We start from the raw sequence: 25,116 nt of genomic DNA, 5'->3' as shown, positions 1-25,116 counted from the left end.
ATCCCATACCCCAGAATATTGAGTTGCCAGTCCTGCCCCTCCCTCAACCATGTCTCTGTGATGGCAACAATGTCACAATTCCATGTTTCAATCTGCATCCGTAATTCATCAGTCTCACATATAATACCCCCAGCATTAAAGTACAGGCCATCCAAACTCACCTTACTCCCTTGGAACTCAACATGATTGAACTCTCTGTGTCTTGGTCCTTTACGAGAGTATGTTGTGTTCCTATTTTATGAATGCTGTGTCCCCTCCCCTTGCCAAACCAGTTTGAACTCCTCCCAACAGCACTAGTAAACCCACCCGCCAGGATGTTGGTCCCATCCTGGTTCAGGTGTAGACCATCCCATTTGTACATGTCCCACCTTGCCCAGAAATATCCCAATGATCCAGGAATCCCTCCTGCACCAACTTGAGCCACACCTTGATCTGCCCTATTCTCCTATTTCTGTACTCGCTAGCACGTGGCACCAAGAGTAATCCAAAGATTACAATCTTTGGGGTTATGCTTTAAAATTTGCTGCCTATTTCCTTGAATTCTTGATGCATGACCTCATCCTTCATTCTACCGATATTGTTGGTACCAATGTGTACCACAATCTCTGACTTACCACCCTCCCCCTTTAGGATGCCCTGCAGCTAGTCAGTGACATTCCTGACCTTGGTCCCAGGGAGGCAACACACCATCCTATAGTCACATCTGTGGCTGCAGAAATACCTGTCTGCTCCCCTAACTAATGAATTGCCTGCCTATCACGATTGATCTTCCTTCCTTCTTCCTCCCCTCCTGTAAAGTCCGGCCGCTTGTGGTGCCAGAAGCTTGGCTTTGACTGTACTCTCTTGAAGAACCAACAGCCTCATCAGCTTTCAAAATGGAAAACCAATCTGCGAGCCAGACCCAAGGGGACTCCTGCATTGTCTTCCTGTTTCTCTTGAACTCGTGGTTACCCTTCTTCCCTCCAGTCCCTTCATCTGCAGTGTTACCACCTCTCTAAACGCGCTAGCCACATAACTCTCAGCCTTGCAGATGTGCCACAGTGTCTCCAGCCAACTCTCAAGCTCCGAATCCAGAGCTCAAGTTTTTGCAGTTGGGAGCACTTCCTCCCTATGTAGTCATCTAGGATGCTGGTATTGTCCATGACTTCCCACATATAACAGGTCACACATTCCACTCAGCTGACTTCATCTGCCAAGTCTTAAACTTAAGCATACTTAGTCTTAAAAGATACCTCACGTACCTAAACTTGGTCTCCTTGACTAATTCTACTTCGGCCTACTTACCCTTGTATTACTTATTACTTCACTTTATTATGCTGGCCCTGAGTTTTACTTCTCAGTTAATTTTTTCAGCTAGTACTGACTGCGAGGACACCGTTCCCACACAGCTTCACTGTGCCGCTGACTGCGAGGACACTGTTCACAGACAGCTTCACTGTGCCGCTGACTGCGAGGACACTGTTCACAGACAGCTTCACTGTGCCGGTAACTATGGTGAGGACACCATTTCCAGACTGCTTCACTGCTCCACTGACTGCGAGGACATTGTTCCCTATTCTCGATCACCTCATTGACCTACACTAGCTCCGGTCATGCAATGTCTTGTTTTCAAATCGCACCGTGGCCTTTCCCCTCCCTATCTCTGCAATCTCCTCCAGTTCCACAACCCTCCAACATGTCTGCACTCTTCTAATGCTGGCCTCTATGGCATTGATGTGGAGATGCCGGCGTTGGACTGGGGTAAACACAGTAAGAGTTTTAACAACACCAGGTTAAAGTCCAACAGGTTTATTTGGTAGCAAATGCCATTAGCTTTCGGAGCGCTGCTCCTTCGTCAGATGGAGTGGATATCTACTCCATCTGACGAAGGAGCAGCGCTCCAAAAGCTAATGGCATTTGCTACCAAATAAACCTGTTGGACTTTAGCCTGGTGTTGTTAAAAAACTCTTACTCAATGGCATTCCCAAGTTTAATTGCTCCAATGTTGGTGGTTCTGCCTTCAGTTGCCTAGGCTCCAAATTCTGGCATACTCTCCCTACACCTCTAAGTCTTTCACCTCACTTTCCTCCTTTAAGACACTCCTTAAAACCTACCTCTTTGACAAAGCTTCTGACCTCATACCTCCTAATGTGGCTCAGTGTGATACTATATTTTACCGTGCTCTGAAAAAGCACCTTGGGGTGTGGCATTATGTTAAAGGCATTATATAAATATAATTTGTTGCTACACTTAAAAGTCTAAATCATTGCGGTAGATTGTGTTATCCATTTTTGTGATGAAAAGCAAGGAATCTATTACTGAGCCCTGCGTAACCCCACTTGAAATAGCCTTACAGTCACAAATCACACATGTTGGCTACCACCCTTTGTTTCCTACCACTGAATTCAACTTGCCACTTTACTTTGGATTCCATGGGCTTTTAGTTATCTAACCAATCTACCATACGGCACCTTATCACAAGCTTTGCTAAAATCCATGTGGACTACCTCAAACCAAGCGATAAAGACCAGCTTGTGTGTATATATATATATATATATATATACAGTGTCTTATCCAATTCTCAGTACACACTATGTAAATTATTTACAGTATACTGGCTGTTATTTAAGCAGATGTAGCAGCTCAAAAAAAAATCAAGAAATGGAATGAATGATGTTCATTTGTTTTTGGTGATGTCGAGAGTTGGAATGTTGGCCAGGACACCGAGGCAAACTCCCTGCTCTTAATCAAATAGTACCATGGGATTTTCTACATCCAGCTGGCTTGACATTTTATCTGAAAGAGCGCACTTTAACCATGCAGTGCTGGACTAAAGTTTTCAGTTTAGATTATCAAAGGCATTTTTTTTCCTCTTTGTGCTTTGCTGTCAATAATTGCTGGGGTGGGCTGGACAGAGAAAACAAAGTGTGGAGGATTGCATGTCTGTAAGGGCGCCTGCTAATTTTCCATCCATTTAGGTTAGAGAAGGGCTTGAAATCACCACTTTCTGAGTTGGATACATGAGTGCTGCTAACTGAGTGATATGGACTCCAGAAAAGAAATAACAGAAAATAAGCTGGCAGTAACAGCACAGTCAAGTCAAGACAGATTTTCCAAACAAGGATAACTAAAATCATTGAAGTAGCTCTGAAAAGTAATATATTACTTTATACAGACACTAGCTGTGAAGTTTTTAAACTGTTTACACGATTTCATTAATTAATACTGGCAATCTCTAAAGCAGTTATAAGAATTTTGCATCAACATAGAAGGCCAATCTCTAATCTATTTTATCTAGCATCTTGAACATGAATGCATCCTCCTCACAATGTTCCAGGTTGCACTTTGAAATTACAAATACAGAGACCATCAGAAATTTAAGTTCTGGGCGGAAAGGTTTATGGTTAATCTTCCTGCCCTGCTGCTGCATGAATCCCTTAAGTTGCCAATTAATGACCACTTAAGGACCACTTCCCACCTCTGCTACAATCTTCTCAACTCCTGGCTGTCATGCTCAACTGGTAAGACGCTGCTCGTCAGCTGGAGAGAGGGGGGAGGTTTCTTGATTGTAACTAATCTGCACATGATTAAAAGTATGGACATGGGGCAGGGAAATGACCATTGGCAACCATCCCCCCGTGCTTGCTGCTGACCACCATGGCCCCCCCTCGCCCCCATGAACCTCACCCTGTGTCACCACCCCCACCCCCTCCAACAGCACTTTATCCTGGCTCATCCCATGATCCTGGGACTCCGGGGGTGTTGCTCCAGCTCTGTGGCACAGTCGAGTGAAAAAGCTGATGGCCTTTGATTGGCAGGCAGTTTGTCGTATTCTGGGATTCTCAGTCAAGAAAAAGGCCCACCACCGTCCACTTAACCGCCTGATGGGCAGAAGATATGGTAGGCTTTTTCAGGCAGCACGCAAGACGCCCCGAAAAAAAATGGAAAATTCTGCCCATTTTATTTTTAAGAACAGAGTTGAAATGGAGGTAAAGATTTGGTGAACAGAAACTACAAAATTAGATTACCTACCTCTCCTGTAGCATAGAAATCATTCTGCTGATATTCATAGAATATCTGAAAGAACTGGATAAGGGCACTGCAAAGAAAGACAATTTAAATAATCCATTTTTGCTAAGCCTGCAGCTGGACCTTTCATCCAACAGTTCAAGTACAGCATTTCACTCATTTTTTTTGAAGGTTACAGCTGTAAACAGGCTCAAGCCCATCTATACTGGTAGAAAAGTGCGGCAATTTCACTATAGGTTTGAAAACAGTTGCTAGTTGAGTGCAGTCATCCATTTATCACAAATTTCTGAAGTTGTCACTAAACAATGCAGTTAAATCTTATTCAGGAAATCTTTACTAACATTTGACCAGCATGAGAAAAAGTACAGCATCAAAGTTTTTTAAATTCATTAATGGGATGCAAGGGTCACTGGCTAGGCCAGCATTTATTGTCCATTCCTAATTGTCTTCATGAAGGTGGTGGTGAACTGGATTCTTGAACTTTTGCACTTCCTGTGGTGTAGGTACACCAGCAGTACTGTGAGGGAGGGAATTCCAGGCTTCAGATTCAGCAACAGTGTAGGATGCTGAGTGATTTGGAGGAGAATTTCCAGGTGGTGGTGTTCCCGTTTCTGTTGCCCTTCTCCTTCTCGATGGTAGAGTTGTGGGTTTGAAAGTCTAAAAAGCCTTGGTGAGTTCCCGCAGTACATCTTGTAGATGGTACACACTGCTGCCACAATGTGTAGTGGAAAAGGAAGTGAAAGTTTGTGGACGGGGTGACAAACAAGTGGGCTGCTTTGTCCTGAAGCTTCTTCAGTGTAGATGGAACTGCACTCATTCAGGCATGTGGAGGGGGTCGGACGCGGGGGAGGGGGGGGCGGGGGGGGGGGGGTGCCCCCTGGGCAGTGCCAGCCCAAGGGGCAAAGTGCCAATGCCCAGGGGTCACCTTGGCATTGCCAATCAGGCATGGGACAATGCCAAGGGGGCACGGCCTAATGGGGGGTACCACTGCCATTCTGCAGTCAGGATCGGTGAGGGAGGGAGGGAGGCCAGCGATCAGAGCTGGCCATCAGGGTGGGGGGTTTGCAGTTGCAGGGTGGGGAGGGGTCGTGATTTCCGGTGGTGGGGGAGAAGAAAGGGGGGGGGGCGGGATTCAAGGCTGGGCTCACATGTTCAGAGGGCCATTGATCAAGCCTTTTGGGGGGGGGGGGGGGGTCACACGGCCAGTGATGTGGGGGTCACGAGGCTGGCCGACGATCTATCTGGCAAGTGACTGGGAGGCCGACAGATAGGTGACACTGCGCATGTGCCTATCTCGGCGCTGACAGATTGGCGCATGCGCAGTGGCCCGCTCAGCACTATGCTGCCAGCCTCTCCAGTTGGGTATAGACCCCGCCCACTGATTTTTTGCATGAATCACGCTCGTGTACTCTGCAGTGCTCAGAGTGGGAGATACATTTTGAAAATCCCGCTGAAAAAACCAGCAGAATTTACTCCAGTTTTTACGCAAATTCGACACTTCGAATTTTTTGGGAGAATCCCACCCTTGACACAAATTGTGAATCCTGGTCTAAAAAACTAATTGTGTATGATAGAAAGAATTAACTGAAAAAGTGAATATGTACTCAAGACATAGGCCTGATCTAATGAAGACACTTTGTCCTTTCCCATACCAATAAGAAGAGTGTACAAACAATGCAGAACGTCGCAGCAATATAAATTGAAGAAGTCACCTTGCATGCATTTATTTAAGGAATAGGAAGATAGAAGTCTATTTGCGTAAAGTTTAGATGTGCAATGAAATAGAAGAAATGACTGACCTGTACAGGTCCCTTCCTACATCATCTTCGTTTCGTGCATAGCCTTCATCCTGGCCAGTAAAGCTGAAGCCAGTGCCAACCTAATGTCAGAGAATAATGAAATATTATCTCTATATAACAGACACTAAAGTAACATGGCACCAGGTACTCCACTTCACCTGACAAAAATTAATTCTCTCAGCCTTATTTTTGTAAATTTTGAGTGGCTATTCCCATTGCATTGTAGTGCAGAAACAAGCCTTTGAATCCAACTGATCCATGGCCGTGTTTATGTTCCACATGAGCCTCCTCCCACATTACAGCATTTCACCCCACCCCCATATCTTTCTATTGCTTTCTCCCTCTTGCACCTTTTTCATTTACGGGATGTGGGTTTTGCTGGCTATGCCAGCATTTATTGACCATCTCTAACTGCCCTTCTGGTGGTGGTAGTGAGCTGCCTGAACTGCTGCAGTCCAAGAGGTGTAGGTACACTCAGTGCTGTTAGGGAGGGAGTTCCAGGATTTTGTCCCAGCAAAAATGAAGGAACGGCAATATATTTCCAAGTCAGGATGTTGAACCACCTGGAGGGGAACTTCCAGATCGTGGTGTTCCCCTGTATCTGTTGCCCTTGTCCTTTCAGATCGTTGCAGTTGGGGATTTGGAAGGTGTTGCCTAAGCAGCCTTGGTGAGTTCTTGAAGTGTACAGTGTAGATTGTACACACTGCTGCCACTGTTCATCAGTGGTGGAGGGAATGAATGTTCATGGAAGGAGTGCTATTCAAACTTAATGGTGTCAAGCTTCTTTCCTGTTGTTGAAACGGTATTCATCCAGGCAAGCGGAGAATAATCCATCACACTCCTGACCTGTGCTTTGTTGATAGTGAACAGATTTTGGGGACTCAGGAGGTGATTTACTCGCCGCAGGATTCCTAGCTTCTTATAGCCATAGTATTTATATGGCTAGTCTAGTTCAGTTTCTGGTCAATGGTAACACCCACTAGAATGTTGGTAGTAGGGGGTTCAGTGACGGCAATGCCATTGAATATCAAGGGTGATGGTTAGATTCTCTCTTATTCGATTTGGTCATTGTCTGGCACATGTGTGGTGCGAATGTTACTTGTCACTTGTCAACCCAAACCTGGATAATGTCCAGGTCATGCTGCATTTGGACATGGACTGCTTCACTATCTGAGGAGTTGTGAGTGGCGCTGAACATTGTGCATTCATCAGAGAACATTCCCACTTCTGACCTTATGAAGGAGGGAAGATCATTGAAGAAGTTGTTAAAGATGATTGACCTCCAACCACCACAACCATCTTCCTTTGTGCTAGTATAACTCCAACCTGTGGAGGATTTTCACCTGAATCCAATGATTCCAGTTTTGCTAGGGCTCCTTGATGCTACATTGGTCAAATACCGCCTTGATGTCAAAGGCAGTCACTCTCACCTCACCTTTGGAGTTCAGCTCTTTTGTCCATTTTGGAACCAAGGCTGCAATGAAATCAGGAACTGGGTGGTCTTGGCGGAATACAAACTGAGCATTAATGAGCAGGTTAATGCTAAGCATGTGCTGCTTGATAAATTTTCTGATGACCCCTTCCATCATTTTACTGATGATCGAGATTAGACTGATAGGGCAGTAATTGGCCAGTTTGGATTTGCGCTGTAGACAGCACAGCCCTGGGCAATTTTCCATATTACTGGGTAGATGCCAGTGCTGCAGCCTTAATGGAACAGTTTGGCTAGGAGTGCAACAAGATCTGGAGCACAAGTCTTCAGTACTATTGCTGGAAATTTGTCAGGGACCATAGTCTTTGCAGTATCCAGTGCCTTCAGCCATTTCCAGATATCGTGTGGAGTGAATCGAATTGGCTGAAAACTGGTACCTACGATGTTGGCAAACACTGGAGGAGGCTGAGATGGATCATTGACTTCAATCTGATTGTCACAAATACTTCAGATTTGTTGTTTGTACTGATGTGCTGGGTTTCTCCATCATTGAGGATGGGGATATTTGTGCTGCCTCCTTCTCCAGTGAGTTGTTTAACCATCCACCACTGGATGTGGCAGGATTCAGAGCTGTTCAGATGGTTGTGGAATTGCTTAGATCTGTCATCACCCACTTACTCTGTTTGGCACGCAAGGAACTGTGTGCTGTAACTTCAGTAAGAGTTTTAACAACACCAGGTTAAAGTCCAACAGGTTTATTTGGTAGCAAATGCCATTAGCTTTTGGAGCGCTGCTCCTTCGTCAGATGGAGTGGAAATCCATTTCCATGGAGATGGAGTGGAAATCCATGGAGTGGATTTCCATTCCATCTGACGAAGGAGCAGCGCTCTGAAAGCTAATGGCATTTGCTACCAAATAAACCTGTTGGACTTTAACCTGGTGTTGTTAAAACTCTTACTGTGTTTACCCCAGTCCAACGCCTGCATCTCCACATCATGCTGTAACGTCACCAGGTTGACATCTCATTTTTAGGTATGCCTAACTTTGCCCCTGGCACGTCCTCGTACACACTTCAGTGAACGAGTGTTGATCCGCTGGCTAGGTGGTAATGGTAGATATGCTGGGCCATGAGGTTACAGATTGTGGTTGAATACAATTCTGCTGGTGGTCCACAGCACTTCATGGATACCTTGAAATGTTAGATCTGTCCAAAGTCTATCCCATTTAGTATAGTCTGGTGCCACACAACACGATGGAGGCTATCCTTGATGTGAAGAGGGGACTTGGTCTCCACGAGGATTGTGCGGCAGTCACTCCTACTGATACTGTCATGGACAGATGCATCTGCAGCAGGCAGATTGGTGAGGATGAGGTCAAGTATTTATTTCCCTCTTGGTAGTTTCACCACCTGCCTACAGACCCAGTCTAGCAGCTATGTCTTTAGGACCCGGCCAGCTCAGCTTGCGATGGTGCTACCGAGCATCTCTTGATGATGAATGTTGAAAGTTCCCCACTCACTACATTCAGTGCCTCCTCCAAATGGTGTTTAAGTTCAACCGAGTGGTAATCTGCAGGAGGTCCCATGTTTGACATGATGCCATGAGACTTCAAGAGGTCCAGAGTTGATGTTGAGGACTCAGAGGGCAACTCCCTCCCAACTATATACCACTATGCCGCCACCTCTGCTAGGTGTGTCCTGCTTGTGGGAATGGTGATGGTGGTGGAGTGTGGGACATTATCTGTCAAGTATGTTTCGTGATTAAGACTATGTTTCTTGACTAGTCTGTGGGACAGCTCTCCCATCTTTGGCACAAGTGCCCATATGTGCGGAGGGAGGACTTTGCAGGGTCGACAGGGCTGGGTTTGCCACTGTCATTTCTGGTGCCTAGGTCAATGCCGGGTGGTCCATCCAGTTTCATTTTTTTAAATTGTCTTTGTACTGGTTAGATCAACTGAGTGGCTTGCTGGGTCAGTTCAGCATCAACCACATTGCTGTGGGTCTGGAGTCACATGTAGAGCAGACCAGGAGTAAGGATGGCAGATTTCCTTCCCTAAAGGGCATGAATGGTCATTATTAGATTTTTAATTCCAGATTTTATCCTATTCAAATTTCACCATCTGCTATGGTGTGGTGGGATTCAAACCTAGGTCCCCAGAGCATTACCCTGGGTTTCTGGATTACGAGTCCAATGACAAAACACCACAACACCACCTCCCCTTACCTATCTAACTTGCCCTTAACTTCATCAATGCCATTCACCTCGACTTCCACATTTTAACCCCCAGCAAGTTCCACATTCTAACCACGCTCTGAATAACAAGCCATTATACACAGAATGTTTAATGAGGATATTTATGCTAATACATCAACAATTGTGCGTCTTTACCCTGTTGTTAATTTTCCCCTTCTGAATTCCAACATGCACATTAATAATGGAAATTACTTTTGTAAACTTGTCACATTTTAGTTCCAATCTCCACCCGCAATAGAGCTGTGGCACCTCAGTTTTGCACTTTCCTGGTCCAGGGAAACTCCTATGCTTCAACTAACTCTGATTCTCTGCTTCCCAAATTGCTGGAAATGTTGCTAATTGATTGAGACTTTCCACGTGCAATGCCACAGAAGATTACCATTTATTTTCATTTCCTGTAATATATACACTTATGCATTTCCTGCTACTCTGTTGCTTGCTTGCCTGGTTTACATCCATATATTTCAGTTGACAATAAGTATGTTGACAAGTTGATTTTTTTTAAAATGTCCTTCCCAAATTATATTCTAATTATGATTTTGGTGGTATATGTTTGAAGATTTTTTTTGGTTTGGAGTTCTGATTACAGGTTACTAAGAGCCAGTAACATGCAAGATTCTGAAGTCTTATTGCTTCCAAGGACCAATTGCAGTTCAACTTTCAGCTGCACAGGGAGATCCCTGCATCAGCACAATATGAAATTTGACATGATTCACTGCACTGAAAATTCTCATCAAATTTATACCCTTGCAGAATATAGTAGAAAAATCACAGCTGAACCTAGCTCCATATCAGCTGCATCATCTCTACTGAAATCTATTCAAATAGATAGTCTGGCAAACGGTAATATTTTGTTGGCTCCAATCTAATAATGTCTCAGAATCCAAAATGTGCATGTTATACATTAGCATTCTCAACTGGCGGTCCATGAGACGTTTCCAGGGATTTGAGAGTTGGTTTGATCCATTGCCTTGCCTGCTCCCCAGTGTATTGGGATGATTGGAATAGGCTCAGACACAAAGACAATACGTGCACAGTTCCCACTGCTGGACACCAGTTGCAACGTCCTTTGGGCAAGTTCCCCTCATAACACTGACTTTTACAGATTCATCTCCGCAAGTTTTTATTTGCTTCTCTGTTCATCGTCATAGCCCAGTCACTGCTTTTAAATATTGAATGAAATGGAGGGAGTTAGAACTTCTCAAAACCTGAAATGAGGGCTGGAAAAATCAGTGAGGTAGTCTGGTGTTGCATGGGCTGCAGTAACAAGCCTTCATTTCAATCCCTTGCTTTCACCTTCTGCAATGTCACCCTGTGTGTGGGGGAAGCTCAGATTAGAAAGGGAATGTGAATAGTTGAATGTGTGCGCGCCATATGGTCTTAGAGAGAAGGAGGTGGGGAGGTGAAAGAAAAGGATCTCACAAGTCTTAGAGCTTTCAATAGGCCATGCGTGTAATATTGAAATAAGAAGGAACAGGGGTTTTGAGATCAACTGCAGCATCACTGTTACCACCTTAGCTCAGATCTGATAGCTAAGCAGAGGTCAGGGATCAAATCCAGGCAGTTGGCTCAGAACTACATTGGAAGGTACATGTACTGACTGAGTCAATGGATAAAGTGCATGCGCCTGTGGGTTGGGAAGGGTAGAGAGAATGGAAAGAAACAGGCTTACCAGTCTGGGCCACTACTAAGGTTGGAAAAATTGGAATCTGGTGTGATTCCCCTCTTCAGGGTCCTTAGCCTGAGTTATTAGAATAACTGAAGGCATCTTTTCAGTTTTTATTGTGCCTCAGACTTTCTTCATGGCCACGTGGTTCTCTGACAGACAGACAGATGTTGTATGGGCGCTCATATTCTTTGAATCAATATTGTAGGCAATGTGTGAAGGAGTGGGGAGAAGGAAGGTGGGTGCTGCCCTATTGCTAAAAGATTAGGTTAACTGATTAACGACATACAGGACCTGCTTATTTAGCCTTGTCTCTCTTGTTATTAATTTGAGTCACTGGCTTTCAACTCCATGTTTTTTCTATATCTCATGGGAGGATGCCTGGAAACAAGGGTGGCAGGTGTGGAGACCATTGCCTTCCGACCTCCACCTCAATTAAGTCCATGACACAAAAGACCATGGAAGCCCTTCCTGCCCCGTCAACTGAGGCTGTTAACTGGAGAATTAATGCCCATTTAAAGTCTTCATTCAACCCCCAATGGTATTAACCAGTGGCCAAGGGGATACTCGCCATGTGGGGATCATGACGGACAACTGTGCAGGGGCAAACTTCATTCAAAAACACTCAGTAGCTGATTAAGTGACCTGGCATTAGAAAGGGGTGCCAGCTGAGAGTCACTCCCTGCCCTTGCTCTGAGCCTCCTCACCCTCTCCCACAACCCCATCCTGTAATCACTCCCCCATCCCCTTCTGCATCACTCACCTCTAGCCTGAGATCCAGTGATGATACTAGGCCTTGGGTGGGTGTCGTACCAATGCCAATGCTGTCCAGTTAAATGCCTAACTGGCACTTAATTTGGTGGATCTTCCTTAAAAGTGGTGATGCAGGGCCCTCACCATTAAATACCGCCCAGTATTTGGCAACTAGATTATGCACATCTGGTGCCCTGGCTTCCTACACTAAGCACACATTTTGCATGCATTCCAACTCTGCTTGTGGAGCAATGCTCTCAAACTCAAATAAAGCCAGAGATCCTTTCTTAATGCAGATAGTAGAATATGACCAGTCCAAGTGGAGAACAGTAAGAATTATCACCCCACTTGGACTGACACACAAGTGTGCTGAGGGATTTAGAATTACTGTGGTGAGGGAATAAGAATTATTTTAGAATACATACTAAACCAGATTCATTACGGAAAAGATAAATTGGAATTTGATTTTCATGCTTTCATTATCATTACCATGGGCAATTACAAATGCTGAGGTCCACAAATGGTCATAAATTGTTTTTGAGCTGCCCTGTGACAATTCTAATAACGGTGTATAGTGTTTAGCATATTCTGTTTTTAACAGGGCCCTAAGCTCATAAAACCATATTTCCGCTTCCTTTTCCAAGAGATCTAGCCTAAGATTGTTCTAACAATTTTATGCAGTTAATATAACATTAAATTCTATATTACATTGGGGAATATCTCTTTCGTAATTTTGATAGAAATGAACAATATTTCACAATTAATCCAAAGTAGAAAATACCAAACTTTCATACCACTGGAAAAGGTAGGTTGTCGGGGTATGGTTTATTTATTAGTGTCATAAATAAGCTTACAGTAACACTGCAATGAAGTTGCTGTGAAAATCCCCTGGTCTCCATACTCTGGCAGTCGGGTACACTAAGGGAGAATTTAGCATGGCCAATGCATATAACCAGCACATTTTTCAGTCTGTGGGAGGAAACAGGAGCACCCGGCGGAAACCCACGCAAACAGAGGAAAAACGTACAGACACTGCACAGACTATGAACCTAGCCGGGGAATCGAACCCAGGTCCCCGGCACCATAAGGCAGCAGTGCTAACCACTGTGCCCCCAGGGCAAAGATTAAAAGTCATCTGATTGCACATCATTTGTCCATAATCTTCATCTGAATGATCTGTATTCAAATTCAGAAAATTACTTTTGTATAGTATGCTGAACCCATACTTAGTAAATGAGGACAAGGGTTGCAGTGTGGGGAATAAAGTAGGACACAGAAAGGCAGTGGAACAGTTGACCAACAATCAAGGGGTAAAGAACTCCACTGGTCTGCGATCAGGATCAAAGAAACTGTACTTTATAGAGTAAGGACGGGATCTTGAGCCCACATTCTCAATCCATCAGATCGCCAGCGGGGGCGAGTGAAACCTGGAAATCACAAATCTGGCCAGATTTTTGCTGCCTTTGCTAGCTATGTAATCAGGCTGATTTCACTACATGTCAATTAATTTTAATCTAATTAAAGACCCCCTCACCAGATTTTGTCTCCTCACGCAATTTTCAAACCTCACATTGAAGCGGTTTACAACAGGTCCACCCAGACATGAATCTGTCAGGGGATCCCTCCAGTGATGCAAAGGTCAGTGTAGCCCCGGAGACAGTGCCAGTGCCCTGGCACAGATTAGCAACCCGGCAGTGCCAACTGTGCTGGGGCAGGCCCTAGAGGGAGTGTCATGTGCAGGGACTGATCTATTTGTGATGGGATGGGGAGCAGTCACAGAGAGTGATAGGGATGCACGTGATGTTATGGGTTGTGGAGTAAGTTTTGGGGGGGGGGAATGCTGGCGATGATCAGAGCATGGTGGTGAAGGCCACAGATACCTTAGTTGTGGAAAGAGGTAAATTTAATATTTCTTTCTGTGATTGGGACGCCCTTTCGATCTCAGTGGAGCCAGTTCCCAGATCTAAAAGTCCCCACCCCACCAGAGTGACAGCACAAACCACATCCACCCTTTTTTGTTTGCAGTTAAAGGGACAAGATCTGGAAGTATTAGATGATAAAAACTGATCTCCATTTGCATTGTTCACAGGCAGTCTGAGGATCTTGTGCAATTTTTAGTAGTTAACTGCTAACCAGCCAATCCATTTCAGGGGAGTCCACAAGTCATAACTACGGGGCAGGAAGTTTAAATAAATACTGAAGTAACTTAGGCTTTAATGGTTATTAATGACATTTGGAGAATTGTGCACAATAGCAGCTGTTTGGCCTCTATTTTTGTTACCCTTAATGCAAGATCCTTAATAGAAATGAGGGACAGAGATATGAAAAGATGAACAGATCTTTAAAAGGTGGGCGTGTAGGTAGCAAAGGAAATGCGGATAGGTGGTGCAAAATTGGCCTTTGTTGAAACTAGAAAGCTGTTGTACACAATGGAAGAGAAATTCGGGTAAAATGTTAAAACTGGCTGCCATTTCATTGTCAATTTTGCATTACTGCCAAAGATCCATTTCCCCCTGGTGTTTGATAAACAGACAATTGAATACTGAAACAATGTTGAATTTGCACAAGACATTGATTGGACTGCAACAAAAACAGAAAATGCTGGAAAATCTCAGCAGGTCTGACATCATCTGTGGAGAGAGAATCGTCTGTAGACTGAGTGATCGCTTTGCAGAACACCTTCGATCCATCCGCAGGAAGGACCCAGACCTTCCTGTTGCTTGCCATTTCAGCACACCACCCTGCTCTCTTGTCACATATCCGTCCTTGCAATGTTCCAATGAAGCCCAGCGCAAACTGGAGGAACAGCACCTCATCTGCCAATTAGGCACTTTACAACCTTCTGGCCTTAACATTGATTTCAACACCTTCAAAGCGTGAACTCTCTCCTCCATTCCCATCTTATTTTCTTTCATTTCTTTTAACTTATTATTTATTTCAATTACTTCCATCGTTTCATTTTTTCACTTTCCATCTGCCCCCCACCACTGTCTCCCCTCCCCACTCCACTTGGGATATCTGTTACATGTCTCAGGTTGTTCTTTGACACTGCCTATCTTAGACCATAAGACATAGGAGCAGAATTAGGCCACTCAGTCCATCGAGTCTGCTCCGCCATTCAGTCGTGGTTGATTTTTTTTCTCAAACCCATTCTCCCGCCTTTTCCCCATAACACCTGATCCCCTTATCAATCAAGAACCTATCTATCTCTGTCTTAAAGATACTCAATGACCTGGCCTCCACAGCCTTTTGTGACAAAGAATTCCACAGATTCACCACTCTCTGGCTGCAGAAATTCCCCCTCATCTCTGTTTTAAAGGATCATCCCTTTAGCCTGAAGTTGTGCCCTCTGGTTCTAGTTTTTCCTACTAGTGGAAACATCCTCTCCACGTCCACTCTATCCAGGCCTCGCAGTATCCTGTAAGTTTCAATAAGATCCCCTCTCATCCTTCTAAACTCCAACGAGTACAGACCCAGAGTCCTCAACTGTTCCTCATACGACAAGCTCTTCATTCCAGAGATCATTCTTGTGAACCTCCTCTGGACCCTTTCCAAGGCCAGCACATCCTTCCTTAGATATGGCGTCCAAAACTGCTCACAATACTCCAAATGGGGTCTGACCAGACCCTTATACAGCCTCAGACGTACATCCCTGTTCTTGTATTCTTGCCCTCTCGACATGAATGCTAACATTGCAATTGCCTTCCTAATTGCCGACTGAACCTGCATGTCAACCTGAAGAGAATCTTGAACAATGACTCCCAAGTCCCTTTGTGTTTCTGATTTCCTAAGCATTTTCCCATTTAGAAAATAGTCTATGCCTCCATTCCTCCTTCCAAAGTGCATAACCTCACACTTTTCCACATTGTATTCCATCTGCCACTTCTTTGCCCACTCTCCTAACCTGTCCAAGTCCTTCTGCAGCCCCCCTGCTTCCTCAATACAACTTGTCCCTCTATATATCTTTGTATCATCTGCAAACTTAGCAACAGTGCCTTCAGTTCCTTCCTCCAAATCGTTAATGTATATTGTGAAAAGTTGTGGTCCCAGCACTGACCTCTGAGGCACACCACTAGTCACCAGCTGCCAATCTGAGAAAGACCATTTTATCCCCAGTCTCTGCTTTCTGCCAGTCAACCAATTCTCTATCCATGCCAGGATCTTACCTTTAACACCATGGGCTCTTAATGTATTTAACAGTCTCCTATGCAACACCTTGTCAAAGGCCTTCTGGAAATCTAAATAAATCCCGTCCACTGCCTCTCCTTTATCTAACTTCCTTGTTACCTCCTCAAAGAACTCTAACAGATTTGTCAGACATGACCTCCCCTTGACAAAGCCGTGCTGACTCAGTCCTACTTTATCATGCACTTCTAAGTACTCTGCGCTCTCATCTTTAATAATGGACTTTAAAATCTTGCCATTGACCGAAGTCAGGCTAACCGGCCTATAATTTCCCGCCTGCTGCCTCCCTCCCTTCTCAAACAGCGGTGTTACATTCGCTACTTTCCAGTCCTCTGGGATCCTCCCTGCCTCCAGTGATTCCTGCAAGATCACCATCAATGCCTGCACAATTTTCTCACCTACCTCTTTTAGAACCGTGGGATGTAGTCCATCTAATCCAAGTGATTTATCCACCTTAAGACCTTTCTCCTCAGTGATGGCCACTACACTCACCTGTGCCCCCTGACTCTCCTGGAGCTCTGGCATCCTACTGGTGTCTTCCACCGTGAAGACTGATGCAAAGTAACTATTCAGTTCCTCTGCCATTGCTTTGTTTCCTATTATTACTTCTCCAGCCTTTGTTCTGCCATTAACACATTCTGATCTCTTAATGTGCCACTCTCAGCACCCTTCTTAGCCATGTTCACCACTATTTATACTCCCTTTGTCTTTTTGTCTATGACATCTTTCCTCACCCTAACAGTATAATTTTAAATCCTATTTTCTATTGTCTTTAGCTCAGACAAAGGATCATCCAGACTCCAAACACTAGCTCTATTCTCTTTCCACAGATGCTGTCAGACCTGCTGAGATTTTGCAGCATTTTCTGCTTTTGTTTCAGATTCCAGCGTTGCAGTAATTTCCTTTTATATTATACAGCAGGACCAGCATGGGGAGCCTACTATAAAGAGGGTTCTCGAATCATGGAATGAATACGGCACAAATTCTCCATTATTACATAGTTAACAAGGAAAATTTTTAAAAATTGGATTTTTTTCCCCACTGACACATGGAATTATCATGTTCAGTTTTGGGTAATCCTTAAAATGTCCAGTGAGCTGAATATATTCTGTAAGCTACACCAGCACTTGAAACTCCTCAAGAGTATTCTGCTCAGAAGTGTGTTTGTATTGTCCAATATCAAATTACCTGTCTTTTGTTCCCACAGTAAGAGTTTTAACAACACCAGGTTAAAGTCCAACAGGTTTATTTGGTAGCAAATATGGTAGCATTTGCTACCAAATAAACCTGCTGGACTTTAACCTGGTGTTGTTAAAACTCTTACTGTGTTTACCCCAGTCCAACGCCGGCATCTCCACATCATGACTTTATTCCCAGCCAGGGGAGTGATATGAGGAGTGATTCTCCCATCCGGGAGATTCTCGCGTCGGCTGATTCACGGAGTTCGCGCATGCATTCACGCCCTGATTGCGTCTCCCAGCGCCGGATTTCTGGCGGTGTCAGTTCCACGCTGGAAATCGACAGGGCGGCACCAAGACCATTTAAATGGTCATTTTTAATATACTTTAAATGTAATTAGTGGGCCCTGGACTAAAGTCTCCAGGCCTGCAAGCATCTCTCCCCCTCCCCAGCCTGAGTGGTACACTCCAGTGGGGTTTAAGAGTAGCTCCCCACTAACAGGGAACTAGCAGCCCAACCGTGTTGGGGTGAAAGGGGGCAATCGGATGCCCCCTGGGCATTGGCACCTTGACAGCACCAGCCTGAGCCCCCTGGCACTGCCCAAGGGCAAAGGCCAATTCCCGGGGGCACTCTGGCAGTGCTCATCAGGCATGGGGCTGTGGCAAGGGGTGGGGCCTGTGGCAAGGGGCGGGACCTGATGTGCTAATCGGTAGGGGTGGGGGATCCCACAGCCACTCTGCAGACAGGATCGATGGGGGGAGGAAAGGAGGGAGGCCAGCGATCGGGGGAGGGCTGCAGATCGGGGCTGACCGGTGGAGGGGTGGGGTAAGTTTGGAGTTAACCTGGGAATGATCGAAGGGCCAGCAGCTGAGGAGGACTACGGGGCTAGCGATCGACCATGAGGAGGGGGGGGTGCGAAGGGCCGGGGATTGAGTTGACTGGCAATCAGGAGGCCAGCAGTGCAGGATATTGTGCATGCGCCACCAACCTCGGCACTTACAGATTGGTGCATACGCAGTGACCTGCTCAGCGCGCTGATTTCAGCTTCTCCAGTGAGAATAGGCCACACCCTCAGATTTTTAATGATATAAATGCTAGTGATCTCTGCAGTGCATTTTAAAAAGTTGCCCTACTAGAATTGAAAAAACTGGCTGCCTGTGGCTGGGAGTTCAAAATATCAGCAGTTTCAACAAGGTTTTGTTGACATAACCCTAAGTATATAGGATTATTACTGCTTGATGGCTTTCTACAACTCATCAGTGTCAATATTGGGGGTTTTTATGTTCAGTTTGATTCACAGTCAAAAAAGAGTTATTAAACGATTAGCTATCTTTGATATGGAAATATGAATATAAATGTTTGTTTTTATAAGGGATTAAGTATTTGAGGGGATTTAGATGTATTAAATAGGCTTACATGAATGAGTGTTTTTAACACAGTGAAGTTTATAATAAATATTGAGAACTTTGTTTAATTTAATCTCAGATTGGCTCCTGAGGTCTGCCATGGTGGATACTGGGCGAGTTAGCATAGGGTGTAAGGGTATAATTGGTAGGAGAGAATGAATTGGCATAGGGGCTACAAGGGGTCATGGGGGCAATTGGGAACATTGGTTGGCACAAGTTGGCATGTATGGGGATGGGGGAGTGGGTGGAGGCGAGGGTGTGTGAGGTGTCATGCTAAGGGGGCCTAATATTTATGAAGGCAACTGTGATGAAGGTGGGCTCATCTTCATCAACCAACCTGGCTTGGCTCTAAGCAGCCTGTTGTCACCTCCAATCTGCATCCAGGGCTGGTAGGCCCGACTCCATTCCGCACCTACCACCCCCCACTTTTTTTCCCCAAGGTAGGTGCAGTGAGCTGGGAGAGTTCCTGACTCTGAACACCCGCATCAGAGCGAAATGTCAAACCCAGGAGTGGGATGAAGCGGTGCTGTGCTGATGGTGGAGATAGGGATAGCAAGGGGCAGTAGTGGAATGGGCTCAGGTTCCTTGAATGTTGGATAAGGAGGACTGTTCCTCTTGGTTTCACATTGAAGTAAACACATTTTAATAGCTTTTCTTTTTGACTGCAGGTCATCCGTTAGGTCACCTGTAGCCCTTGTTTTCCCAACCAATCTTGCAGTGGTGCCTCAAACAAGTAATAGGTTCCCATTTTCATTAGCAAATGGACTAACAACTGCTTAGATAAACGCAATTCTCTGCAGCAAAGAGCAAGAGTCCAGAAGACTGTGTTACCTCCCCAGTGCAGAGTTCAGGACATCTGCAGGGCTGGAGAGGAGGTTGCAGTAGGAGAGGGTGGATCCAGTTGTCATGGTTCATATAGGTAACAACAACATAGGAAACAGGTTTAATTTAGGGAGTATGTGCAGCGCGGGGATAAATTGAAAAGCAGAATCTCAAAGATTATCTCTGGATTACTACCTGAGCCACGAGCAAATAAGCATAGGGTAAATAAAATTAGAGAGTTGAATGCATAGCTCGAAGATTGGTATGGAAGAAATGAGTTTCGATCCATGGGGCACTGCATCTGTACTGAGAAAAGTGGGAGCTGTATCGTTGGGACAGCCTCCGCCTGAACCATGATGGAACCACAATTTTCATGAGTGATATAACTTAGGCTGGTAGAGAGGACTTTAAATTAAATAGTGGGAGGTGAGGGTTCAAGTGAAGCTAGATGTGATAAAAGGGAGAGGACAAGGCAAGAGAGCAAGGTAGCAGTGCAACAGAAAGGGACAGAGCAAACAAACTTAAGAGTGCACCTGCAGATAAGGCCAGAGGTTGCAAAAACATTTAAAAAGACAGAACTAAAGGCTGTGTATCTGAATGTGCATTGCATTCATAACAAAACAGATGAATTGTCAATTCATATAGAAATAAATATGGATGGTCTGAGGGCCAACAGGGACTTGGCTGCAAGGTCACCAAGGCTGGAACCAAAGTATTCAAGAGTACTTGACATACTGGAAGGAGAGTAAACTAGGAAAAGGTGCTGGGGTAGCTCTGTTAATTAAGGGTGACATTAGTACGATAGTGAGAGATGAACTTGGCTCTAAAGATCAAGGTGTGGGGCGCGATCTTATTGGCTTGCCATGCCAATCGACCAGCGTGGTGAGCCAGTAAGATAGGGCAAGAGGCAAAAACAAAACCGGGTTCATCCCCGGTTTCTCACCTCTCGCGATCTTGCCGGCCCTATTTTGCCAGGGAAATCAGCCTCACATCCAGGAAGGGTTTAAGGCTGATTTTAATATTAATAACATGTCATTTACGAACCCCGGACGCTATTGTCCAGGCTTACTTACCTCACCGATCGTGGTTCTCAACTGCAACACAGATGGCCTTGACCAATGGGGACCAGGCATGATGGCCTCACTGGTGGGACTGAAGGCCATTGAAGCAGTGCCCATGGAGCAGTGCGAGCCTGGCACTCTGGCAGTGCCAGCCTGACACCAAGGGAGTGGACCTGTGAGGTGAAGCAGGGAGCTCCATGGGAGGGGAGGGAATTGACTGGGCAGCAATCAGGGAGGGGGGCTGGGGCGACAAATCTCCCAATATACTGTATACATGTCCCTAGAGCTCAGCAGCTGGTTTCTCAGGTGAGCTGAAGCTCCCAGCCCATCCCTCTGCCGCCCCTACACTGGCGAGATTTGCATTACAGTTTCTGTTGTGCACAGAATGCTGCAAATTCCCATTACTTACCTCGCTGAAAAAATGGCAAGAAAACCTGTTGTTTTCTCACCCGTTCAACACTTCGAATTTTTTTGGAGAAAATTCCACCCATAGTCAGTTTGGGAAGAGATAATGAATAGCAAAGCTAAGAAGTTACTTGTGGGAGTAGTTTATAAATCCCGTTCCCCACTGGCAAAATGACCCTGGAGGTGGACAGTAATCCTTAATTGACCACACAGCAGGCACCAATTTGCCACAGCTGGCAGTATGGCATGACAGCAAGAAGACATTGGGCATTCATCTCATGTCTTACCCTGCTATTTTGTCAGCTCTCATACCTTCCTGCCTGCTCTTGAAGGACCCGGAAAATTCTGGCTTAACTTTCTGGATACTTGACTTGCTTGCGTTCTATGTAAACATATTTTCCTGCAACATTGATGAAGGAAACCTTTAACAGTTAAGCTCAGTAACATGGATGCAGATGTTTTTCTCTCCAACCTGCTGATTTTAAGGTGTAACTGTAAAGTCTGCTATCTGTTACACTTTCACTCAGATTTTGAAATAAATGTAAATTTGGGGGTTTTGCTTTATCAGCTGGTCGAATTCTAAATTTGAGAAGCACGTAAGAAGTTGTGAATGCCACTAATATACCAAATATTGCAGTATTTATTACATTATTGCAGTTTTTATAGTTTGAAGCACCAGGATTGTAATGTAAACCACAGCCGATGTTTGCAGAGCTTTAATTAAGATATTGAAGGATACTGACTGAAGTGCAGGAAATTGGAAACAGGGATTTCTCATCAATCAAGAAAATTCCCAAGTAGAGTCACAACATGATTTTCTTTCAGCGCCACTTTGTTTTAGGCAGCTCTTGATACAATCTCATCTCATAAAACCACCTCTTGGACATACAACCTGCCGCTAAGTAAATTGTGCAACTAAAACTATATAATAGTAAGAAAACTTACGGGATTGTCGATATACAGCATTGAATATTTTGATGTCCATGGTACCTTTCGGGCCTCCACTAGATGTAAACATAATATATATACACAAATATTTTTTTAAATTATTAGCAAGCAAAAATCACTGATTTTAAAACTTGAAAGATTAGTCCTTGATGAATATTTATCAGAGCTAACACAATTGCTGGTTCTTTACATTTTTATAAGTTTGGTCAAATTTCTTTTGAGGACTTATGACTTAAACCTAAGGTTTAACTGGGGAATCCAGTTTTGCACCCAGTGATGTGTCGATATGCTAATATCCAGCCTGACTAATCCCATGAAGAAAATGATTGCCAAGAACGGAAAGAGCAGCAAAGTTCAGATCAGCTCCTGAATTTCAACACCACTATTTTTAAGGCAGTAGCCTTATATTCAACTGCAATGAAAGCTTTTCATAAAGATTCACAAATGTGGATAATACTACCGGCACCAGCTGCATTTCTGCAACTTGAAATTCCCAATCTGCACCATAATTTGGAGCATTTGTTTCTATTCTCTCAAAAAGATTCTAAGTGTCGAATTCGTGGGAAAACTAGAGTAATTCATGCTGTTTTTTTCAGTGGGAGTTCACACTGGAATCTCCCACACCCTGTGCAATGCAGAGGCCACCAGCGCAAATATCATTAAATTTCAGGGGGTGGGGCCTATTCACGCTGGGAGAGGCTGAAATCAGCGGGCCTCTGTGCATGCCCAATAGCCCTGAACTGAAGGCCTCCCCGTTTGCTGGCAGTGCCAAGGAACCCCCTCAGCATGGGCACTTTGCTCCGTGGGCAAAAGCTGGCACTGCCAGGGTACCCATGCCCAGAGGGCACCACCCCCCGCCACCAAACCCCCGGGGGGGCCCCCAGTTGCCTCCTTCACTCCAGCAGGGTCAGGCCTCTAGTTCCCCGGAAGTGGGGAGCTAGTTTGAACCCCTATAGAGTGAAATACTCCTGACGGGGTGAGAGATGCTAGTGGGCCTGGAAAATTCAATCCCGGGCCCGCTAATCACATTAAAATAAGATGTAAAGTACTTACCTGGTGTTCCTGCTGGTTTCCGGTGCTGGAAATCCGATGCTGGGAGATGCGTGCATGGCGGGAATGCATGCGCGAATCCCGTGCATGCTTGGACATGAGATTGTCCCAGCACGCTGCGCTAGAAAATTAGCGTGGCAGGTTGGGAGAATTGCCCCCTAGTTGTTGGATATATGCCCCAACAGTATTATACTTTTCACACATATAAGGAGTTCTATACTCTTAAAATTAATTAATGAACATGGAAGAATGTGAACATAGGAGCTGGAGTAGGCATTCAGCCCTTCAAACCTGCTCCGCTATTTAACTAGATCATGGTTGATCATCCACCTCAATACCATCTTCCTGCATCCTCCCTGTATCCTGTAATTGGTATCAAGAAACCTATCAACCTTTGCTTTGAACATATTCAATGACTAAGTCTCCACAGCCTTCTGGGAAAGCGATTCCAATGATTTACCATCCTCTGACTGAAGAGATCCCTCCTCATCTCGGTCCTAAATAGCCTACCTCTTATTCTGAGACTGTGTCCCTTGGATCTTGAAACCCCAACCAAGGGAATCATCCTTCCGAGAGCCACCCTTGTTGATCCCTTAAAGAATTTTGTACTCTTCAATAAGATCGCCGCTCTTTCTTCTAAACTCTCGAGAGTACAGGCTTGGTCTCCTCAATCTTTCCTCTTGGGCAATCCCAGGGATTAGTCTAATGAGCCTTTTCTGAACCCCCTCTATGGCCAGTATAGCCTTCTTACGTAAGGAGACCAAAACTGCACACAATACTTCAGGTGTGCTCTAACCAAGGCTCCACACAACTGCAGCAAGAATTCCTTATTCCTGTACTCAAATCCCCTTGCAATAAAGGCTAACATTTCATTTGCCTTCATAATTGCTTGTCGTACCTACATTATGAGCTTTCTTTTTTTGAAATTCTTTTACGGGATGTGGAGGTCACTGGCTAGGCCAGAATTTATTGCCATCCCTAGATGCCCTTCAGAAGGTGATGAGCTGCCTTCTTGAACCGCTGAAGTCCCTGAGGTGTAGCAGGTAGATCCACAGTACTGTGGAGAAGAGAATGTCAGGATTTTGACCCAGCGACAGTAAAGGAGTAGCAATATATTTCCAAGTTAAGATGATGAGTGACTTGGAGGGGAACCTCCAGTTAGTGGTGTCTCCTGCTCTTGTCCTTCTAGATGGTAGAGGTAGTGAGTTTGGAAGATGCTGCCCACTTGTGGACAAGGACACCCTGGTCCCTTTGGACATCAACACTTCTCAATTTCACTCCATTTAAGAAGTAGTCTGCATTTCTGTTTTTCCTGCCAAAACGGATAACTTCACATTTTTCCACATTATATTACATCTGCCAAGTTCTTGCCCACTCACTTAGCCTGTCTAAATCTCCTTAAAGCTGCTTTGTACCCTCCTCACAACTCACATTCCCACAAAGTTTGTGTCATCGGCGAACTTGGAAATATTACATTTGAACTTCACATCCAAATCATTGATATCGCTTATGAATAGTTGCAGCCCAAGCACTGACCCTTGCGGTACCTCAATCACAACCTGCCAACCTGAGAATGATCTGTTTATCCCAACTCCGCTTTATGTCCATTAACCAATTCTCAATCCATGGTAGTTTATATGCCCTAATCCCATGAGCTCTAATTTTGCTTATTAACCTCCTGTGTGGGACCTTATTGACAGCCTTCTGAAAATCCAAATGCACCACATCTACTAGTCCTCCCTTATCTATCCTGCAAGTAGCATCATCAAAAATCTCCAACAGGTTTGTTAAACATAATTTCCCTTCCATGTTAACTCTGCTCCATCTCACCAATATTTTCTAAATGCCCAGTTATCACATCGTTCAGGACAGATTCATGCATTTTCCCTTTTACAGATGTCAGGCTAACAGATTTGTAGTCCCCCATTTTCTCTCCTTTCTTAAATAAATCAGTCACATTTGCTACCCTCCAATCTGAAAAAGCATACACTTGTTAGCGAAGACACAGCGTCAACAAAACCCAAAGTCTCTATAATTATATTTTTTTCAACAGTGAGTGGTTGCGGGGGTGGGGGGGGGGGGTGCAGTGTTGGAGATGTAGAGTGAATGACAGTTCTTCACTTATACTACATCAAACAAATTAAAAATGT

At 44.8% G+C, this 25,116-nt stretch overlaps 1 protein-coding gene across 1 annotated transcript in view; it reads right to left on the bottom strand.

Annotated features, from left to right (window-relative positions):
• cpvl (carboxypeptidase vitellogenic like) overlaps window positions 1-25,116 on the bottom strand; it is a 93,921-nt gene that overhangs the window by 51,016 nt on the left and 17,789 nt on the right. The window contains exons 5-7 of the mRNA XM_078239746.1: window positions 21,914-21,972; window positions 5,808-5,887; window positions 4,012-4,078 (exon numbers count right to left, since the gene is read on the bottom strand). Coding sequence (XP_078095872.1) covers window positions 4,012-4,078; window positions 5,808-5,887; window positions 21,914-21,972 — 206 coding nt within the window. The remainder of the gene's footprint in view (window positions 1-4,011; window positions 4,079-5,807; window positions 5,888-21,913; window positions 21,973-25,116) is intronic.

Source organism: Mustelus asterias, chromosome 2, assembly GCF_964213995.1.
Source record: "Mustelus asterias chromosome 2, sMusAst1.hap1.1, whole genome shotgun sequence".
NCBI classification, from domain to species: Eukaryota; Metazoa; Chordata; class Chondrichthyes; order Carcharhiniformes; family Triakidae; genus Mustelus; species Mustelus asterias.
This window is presented reverse-complemented; position numbering and strand designations above follow the sequence as displayed.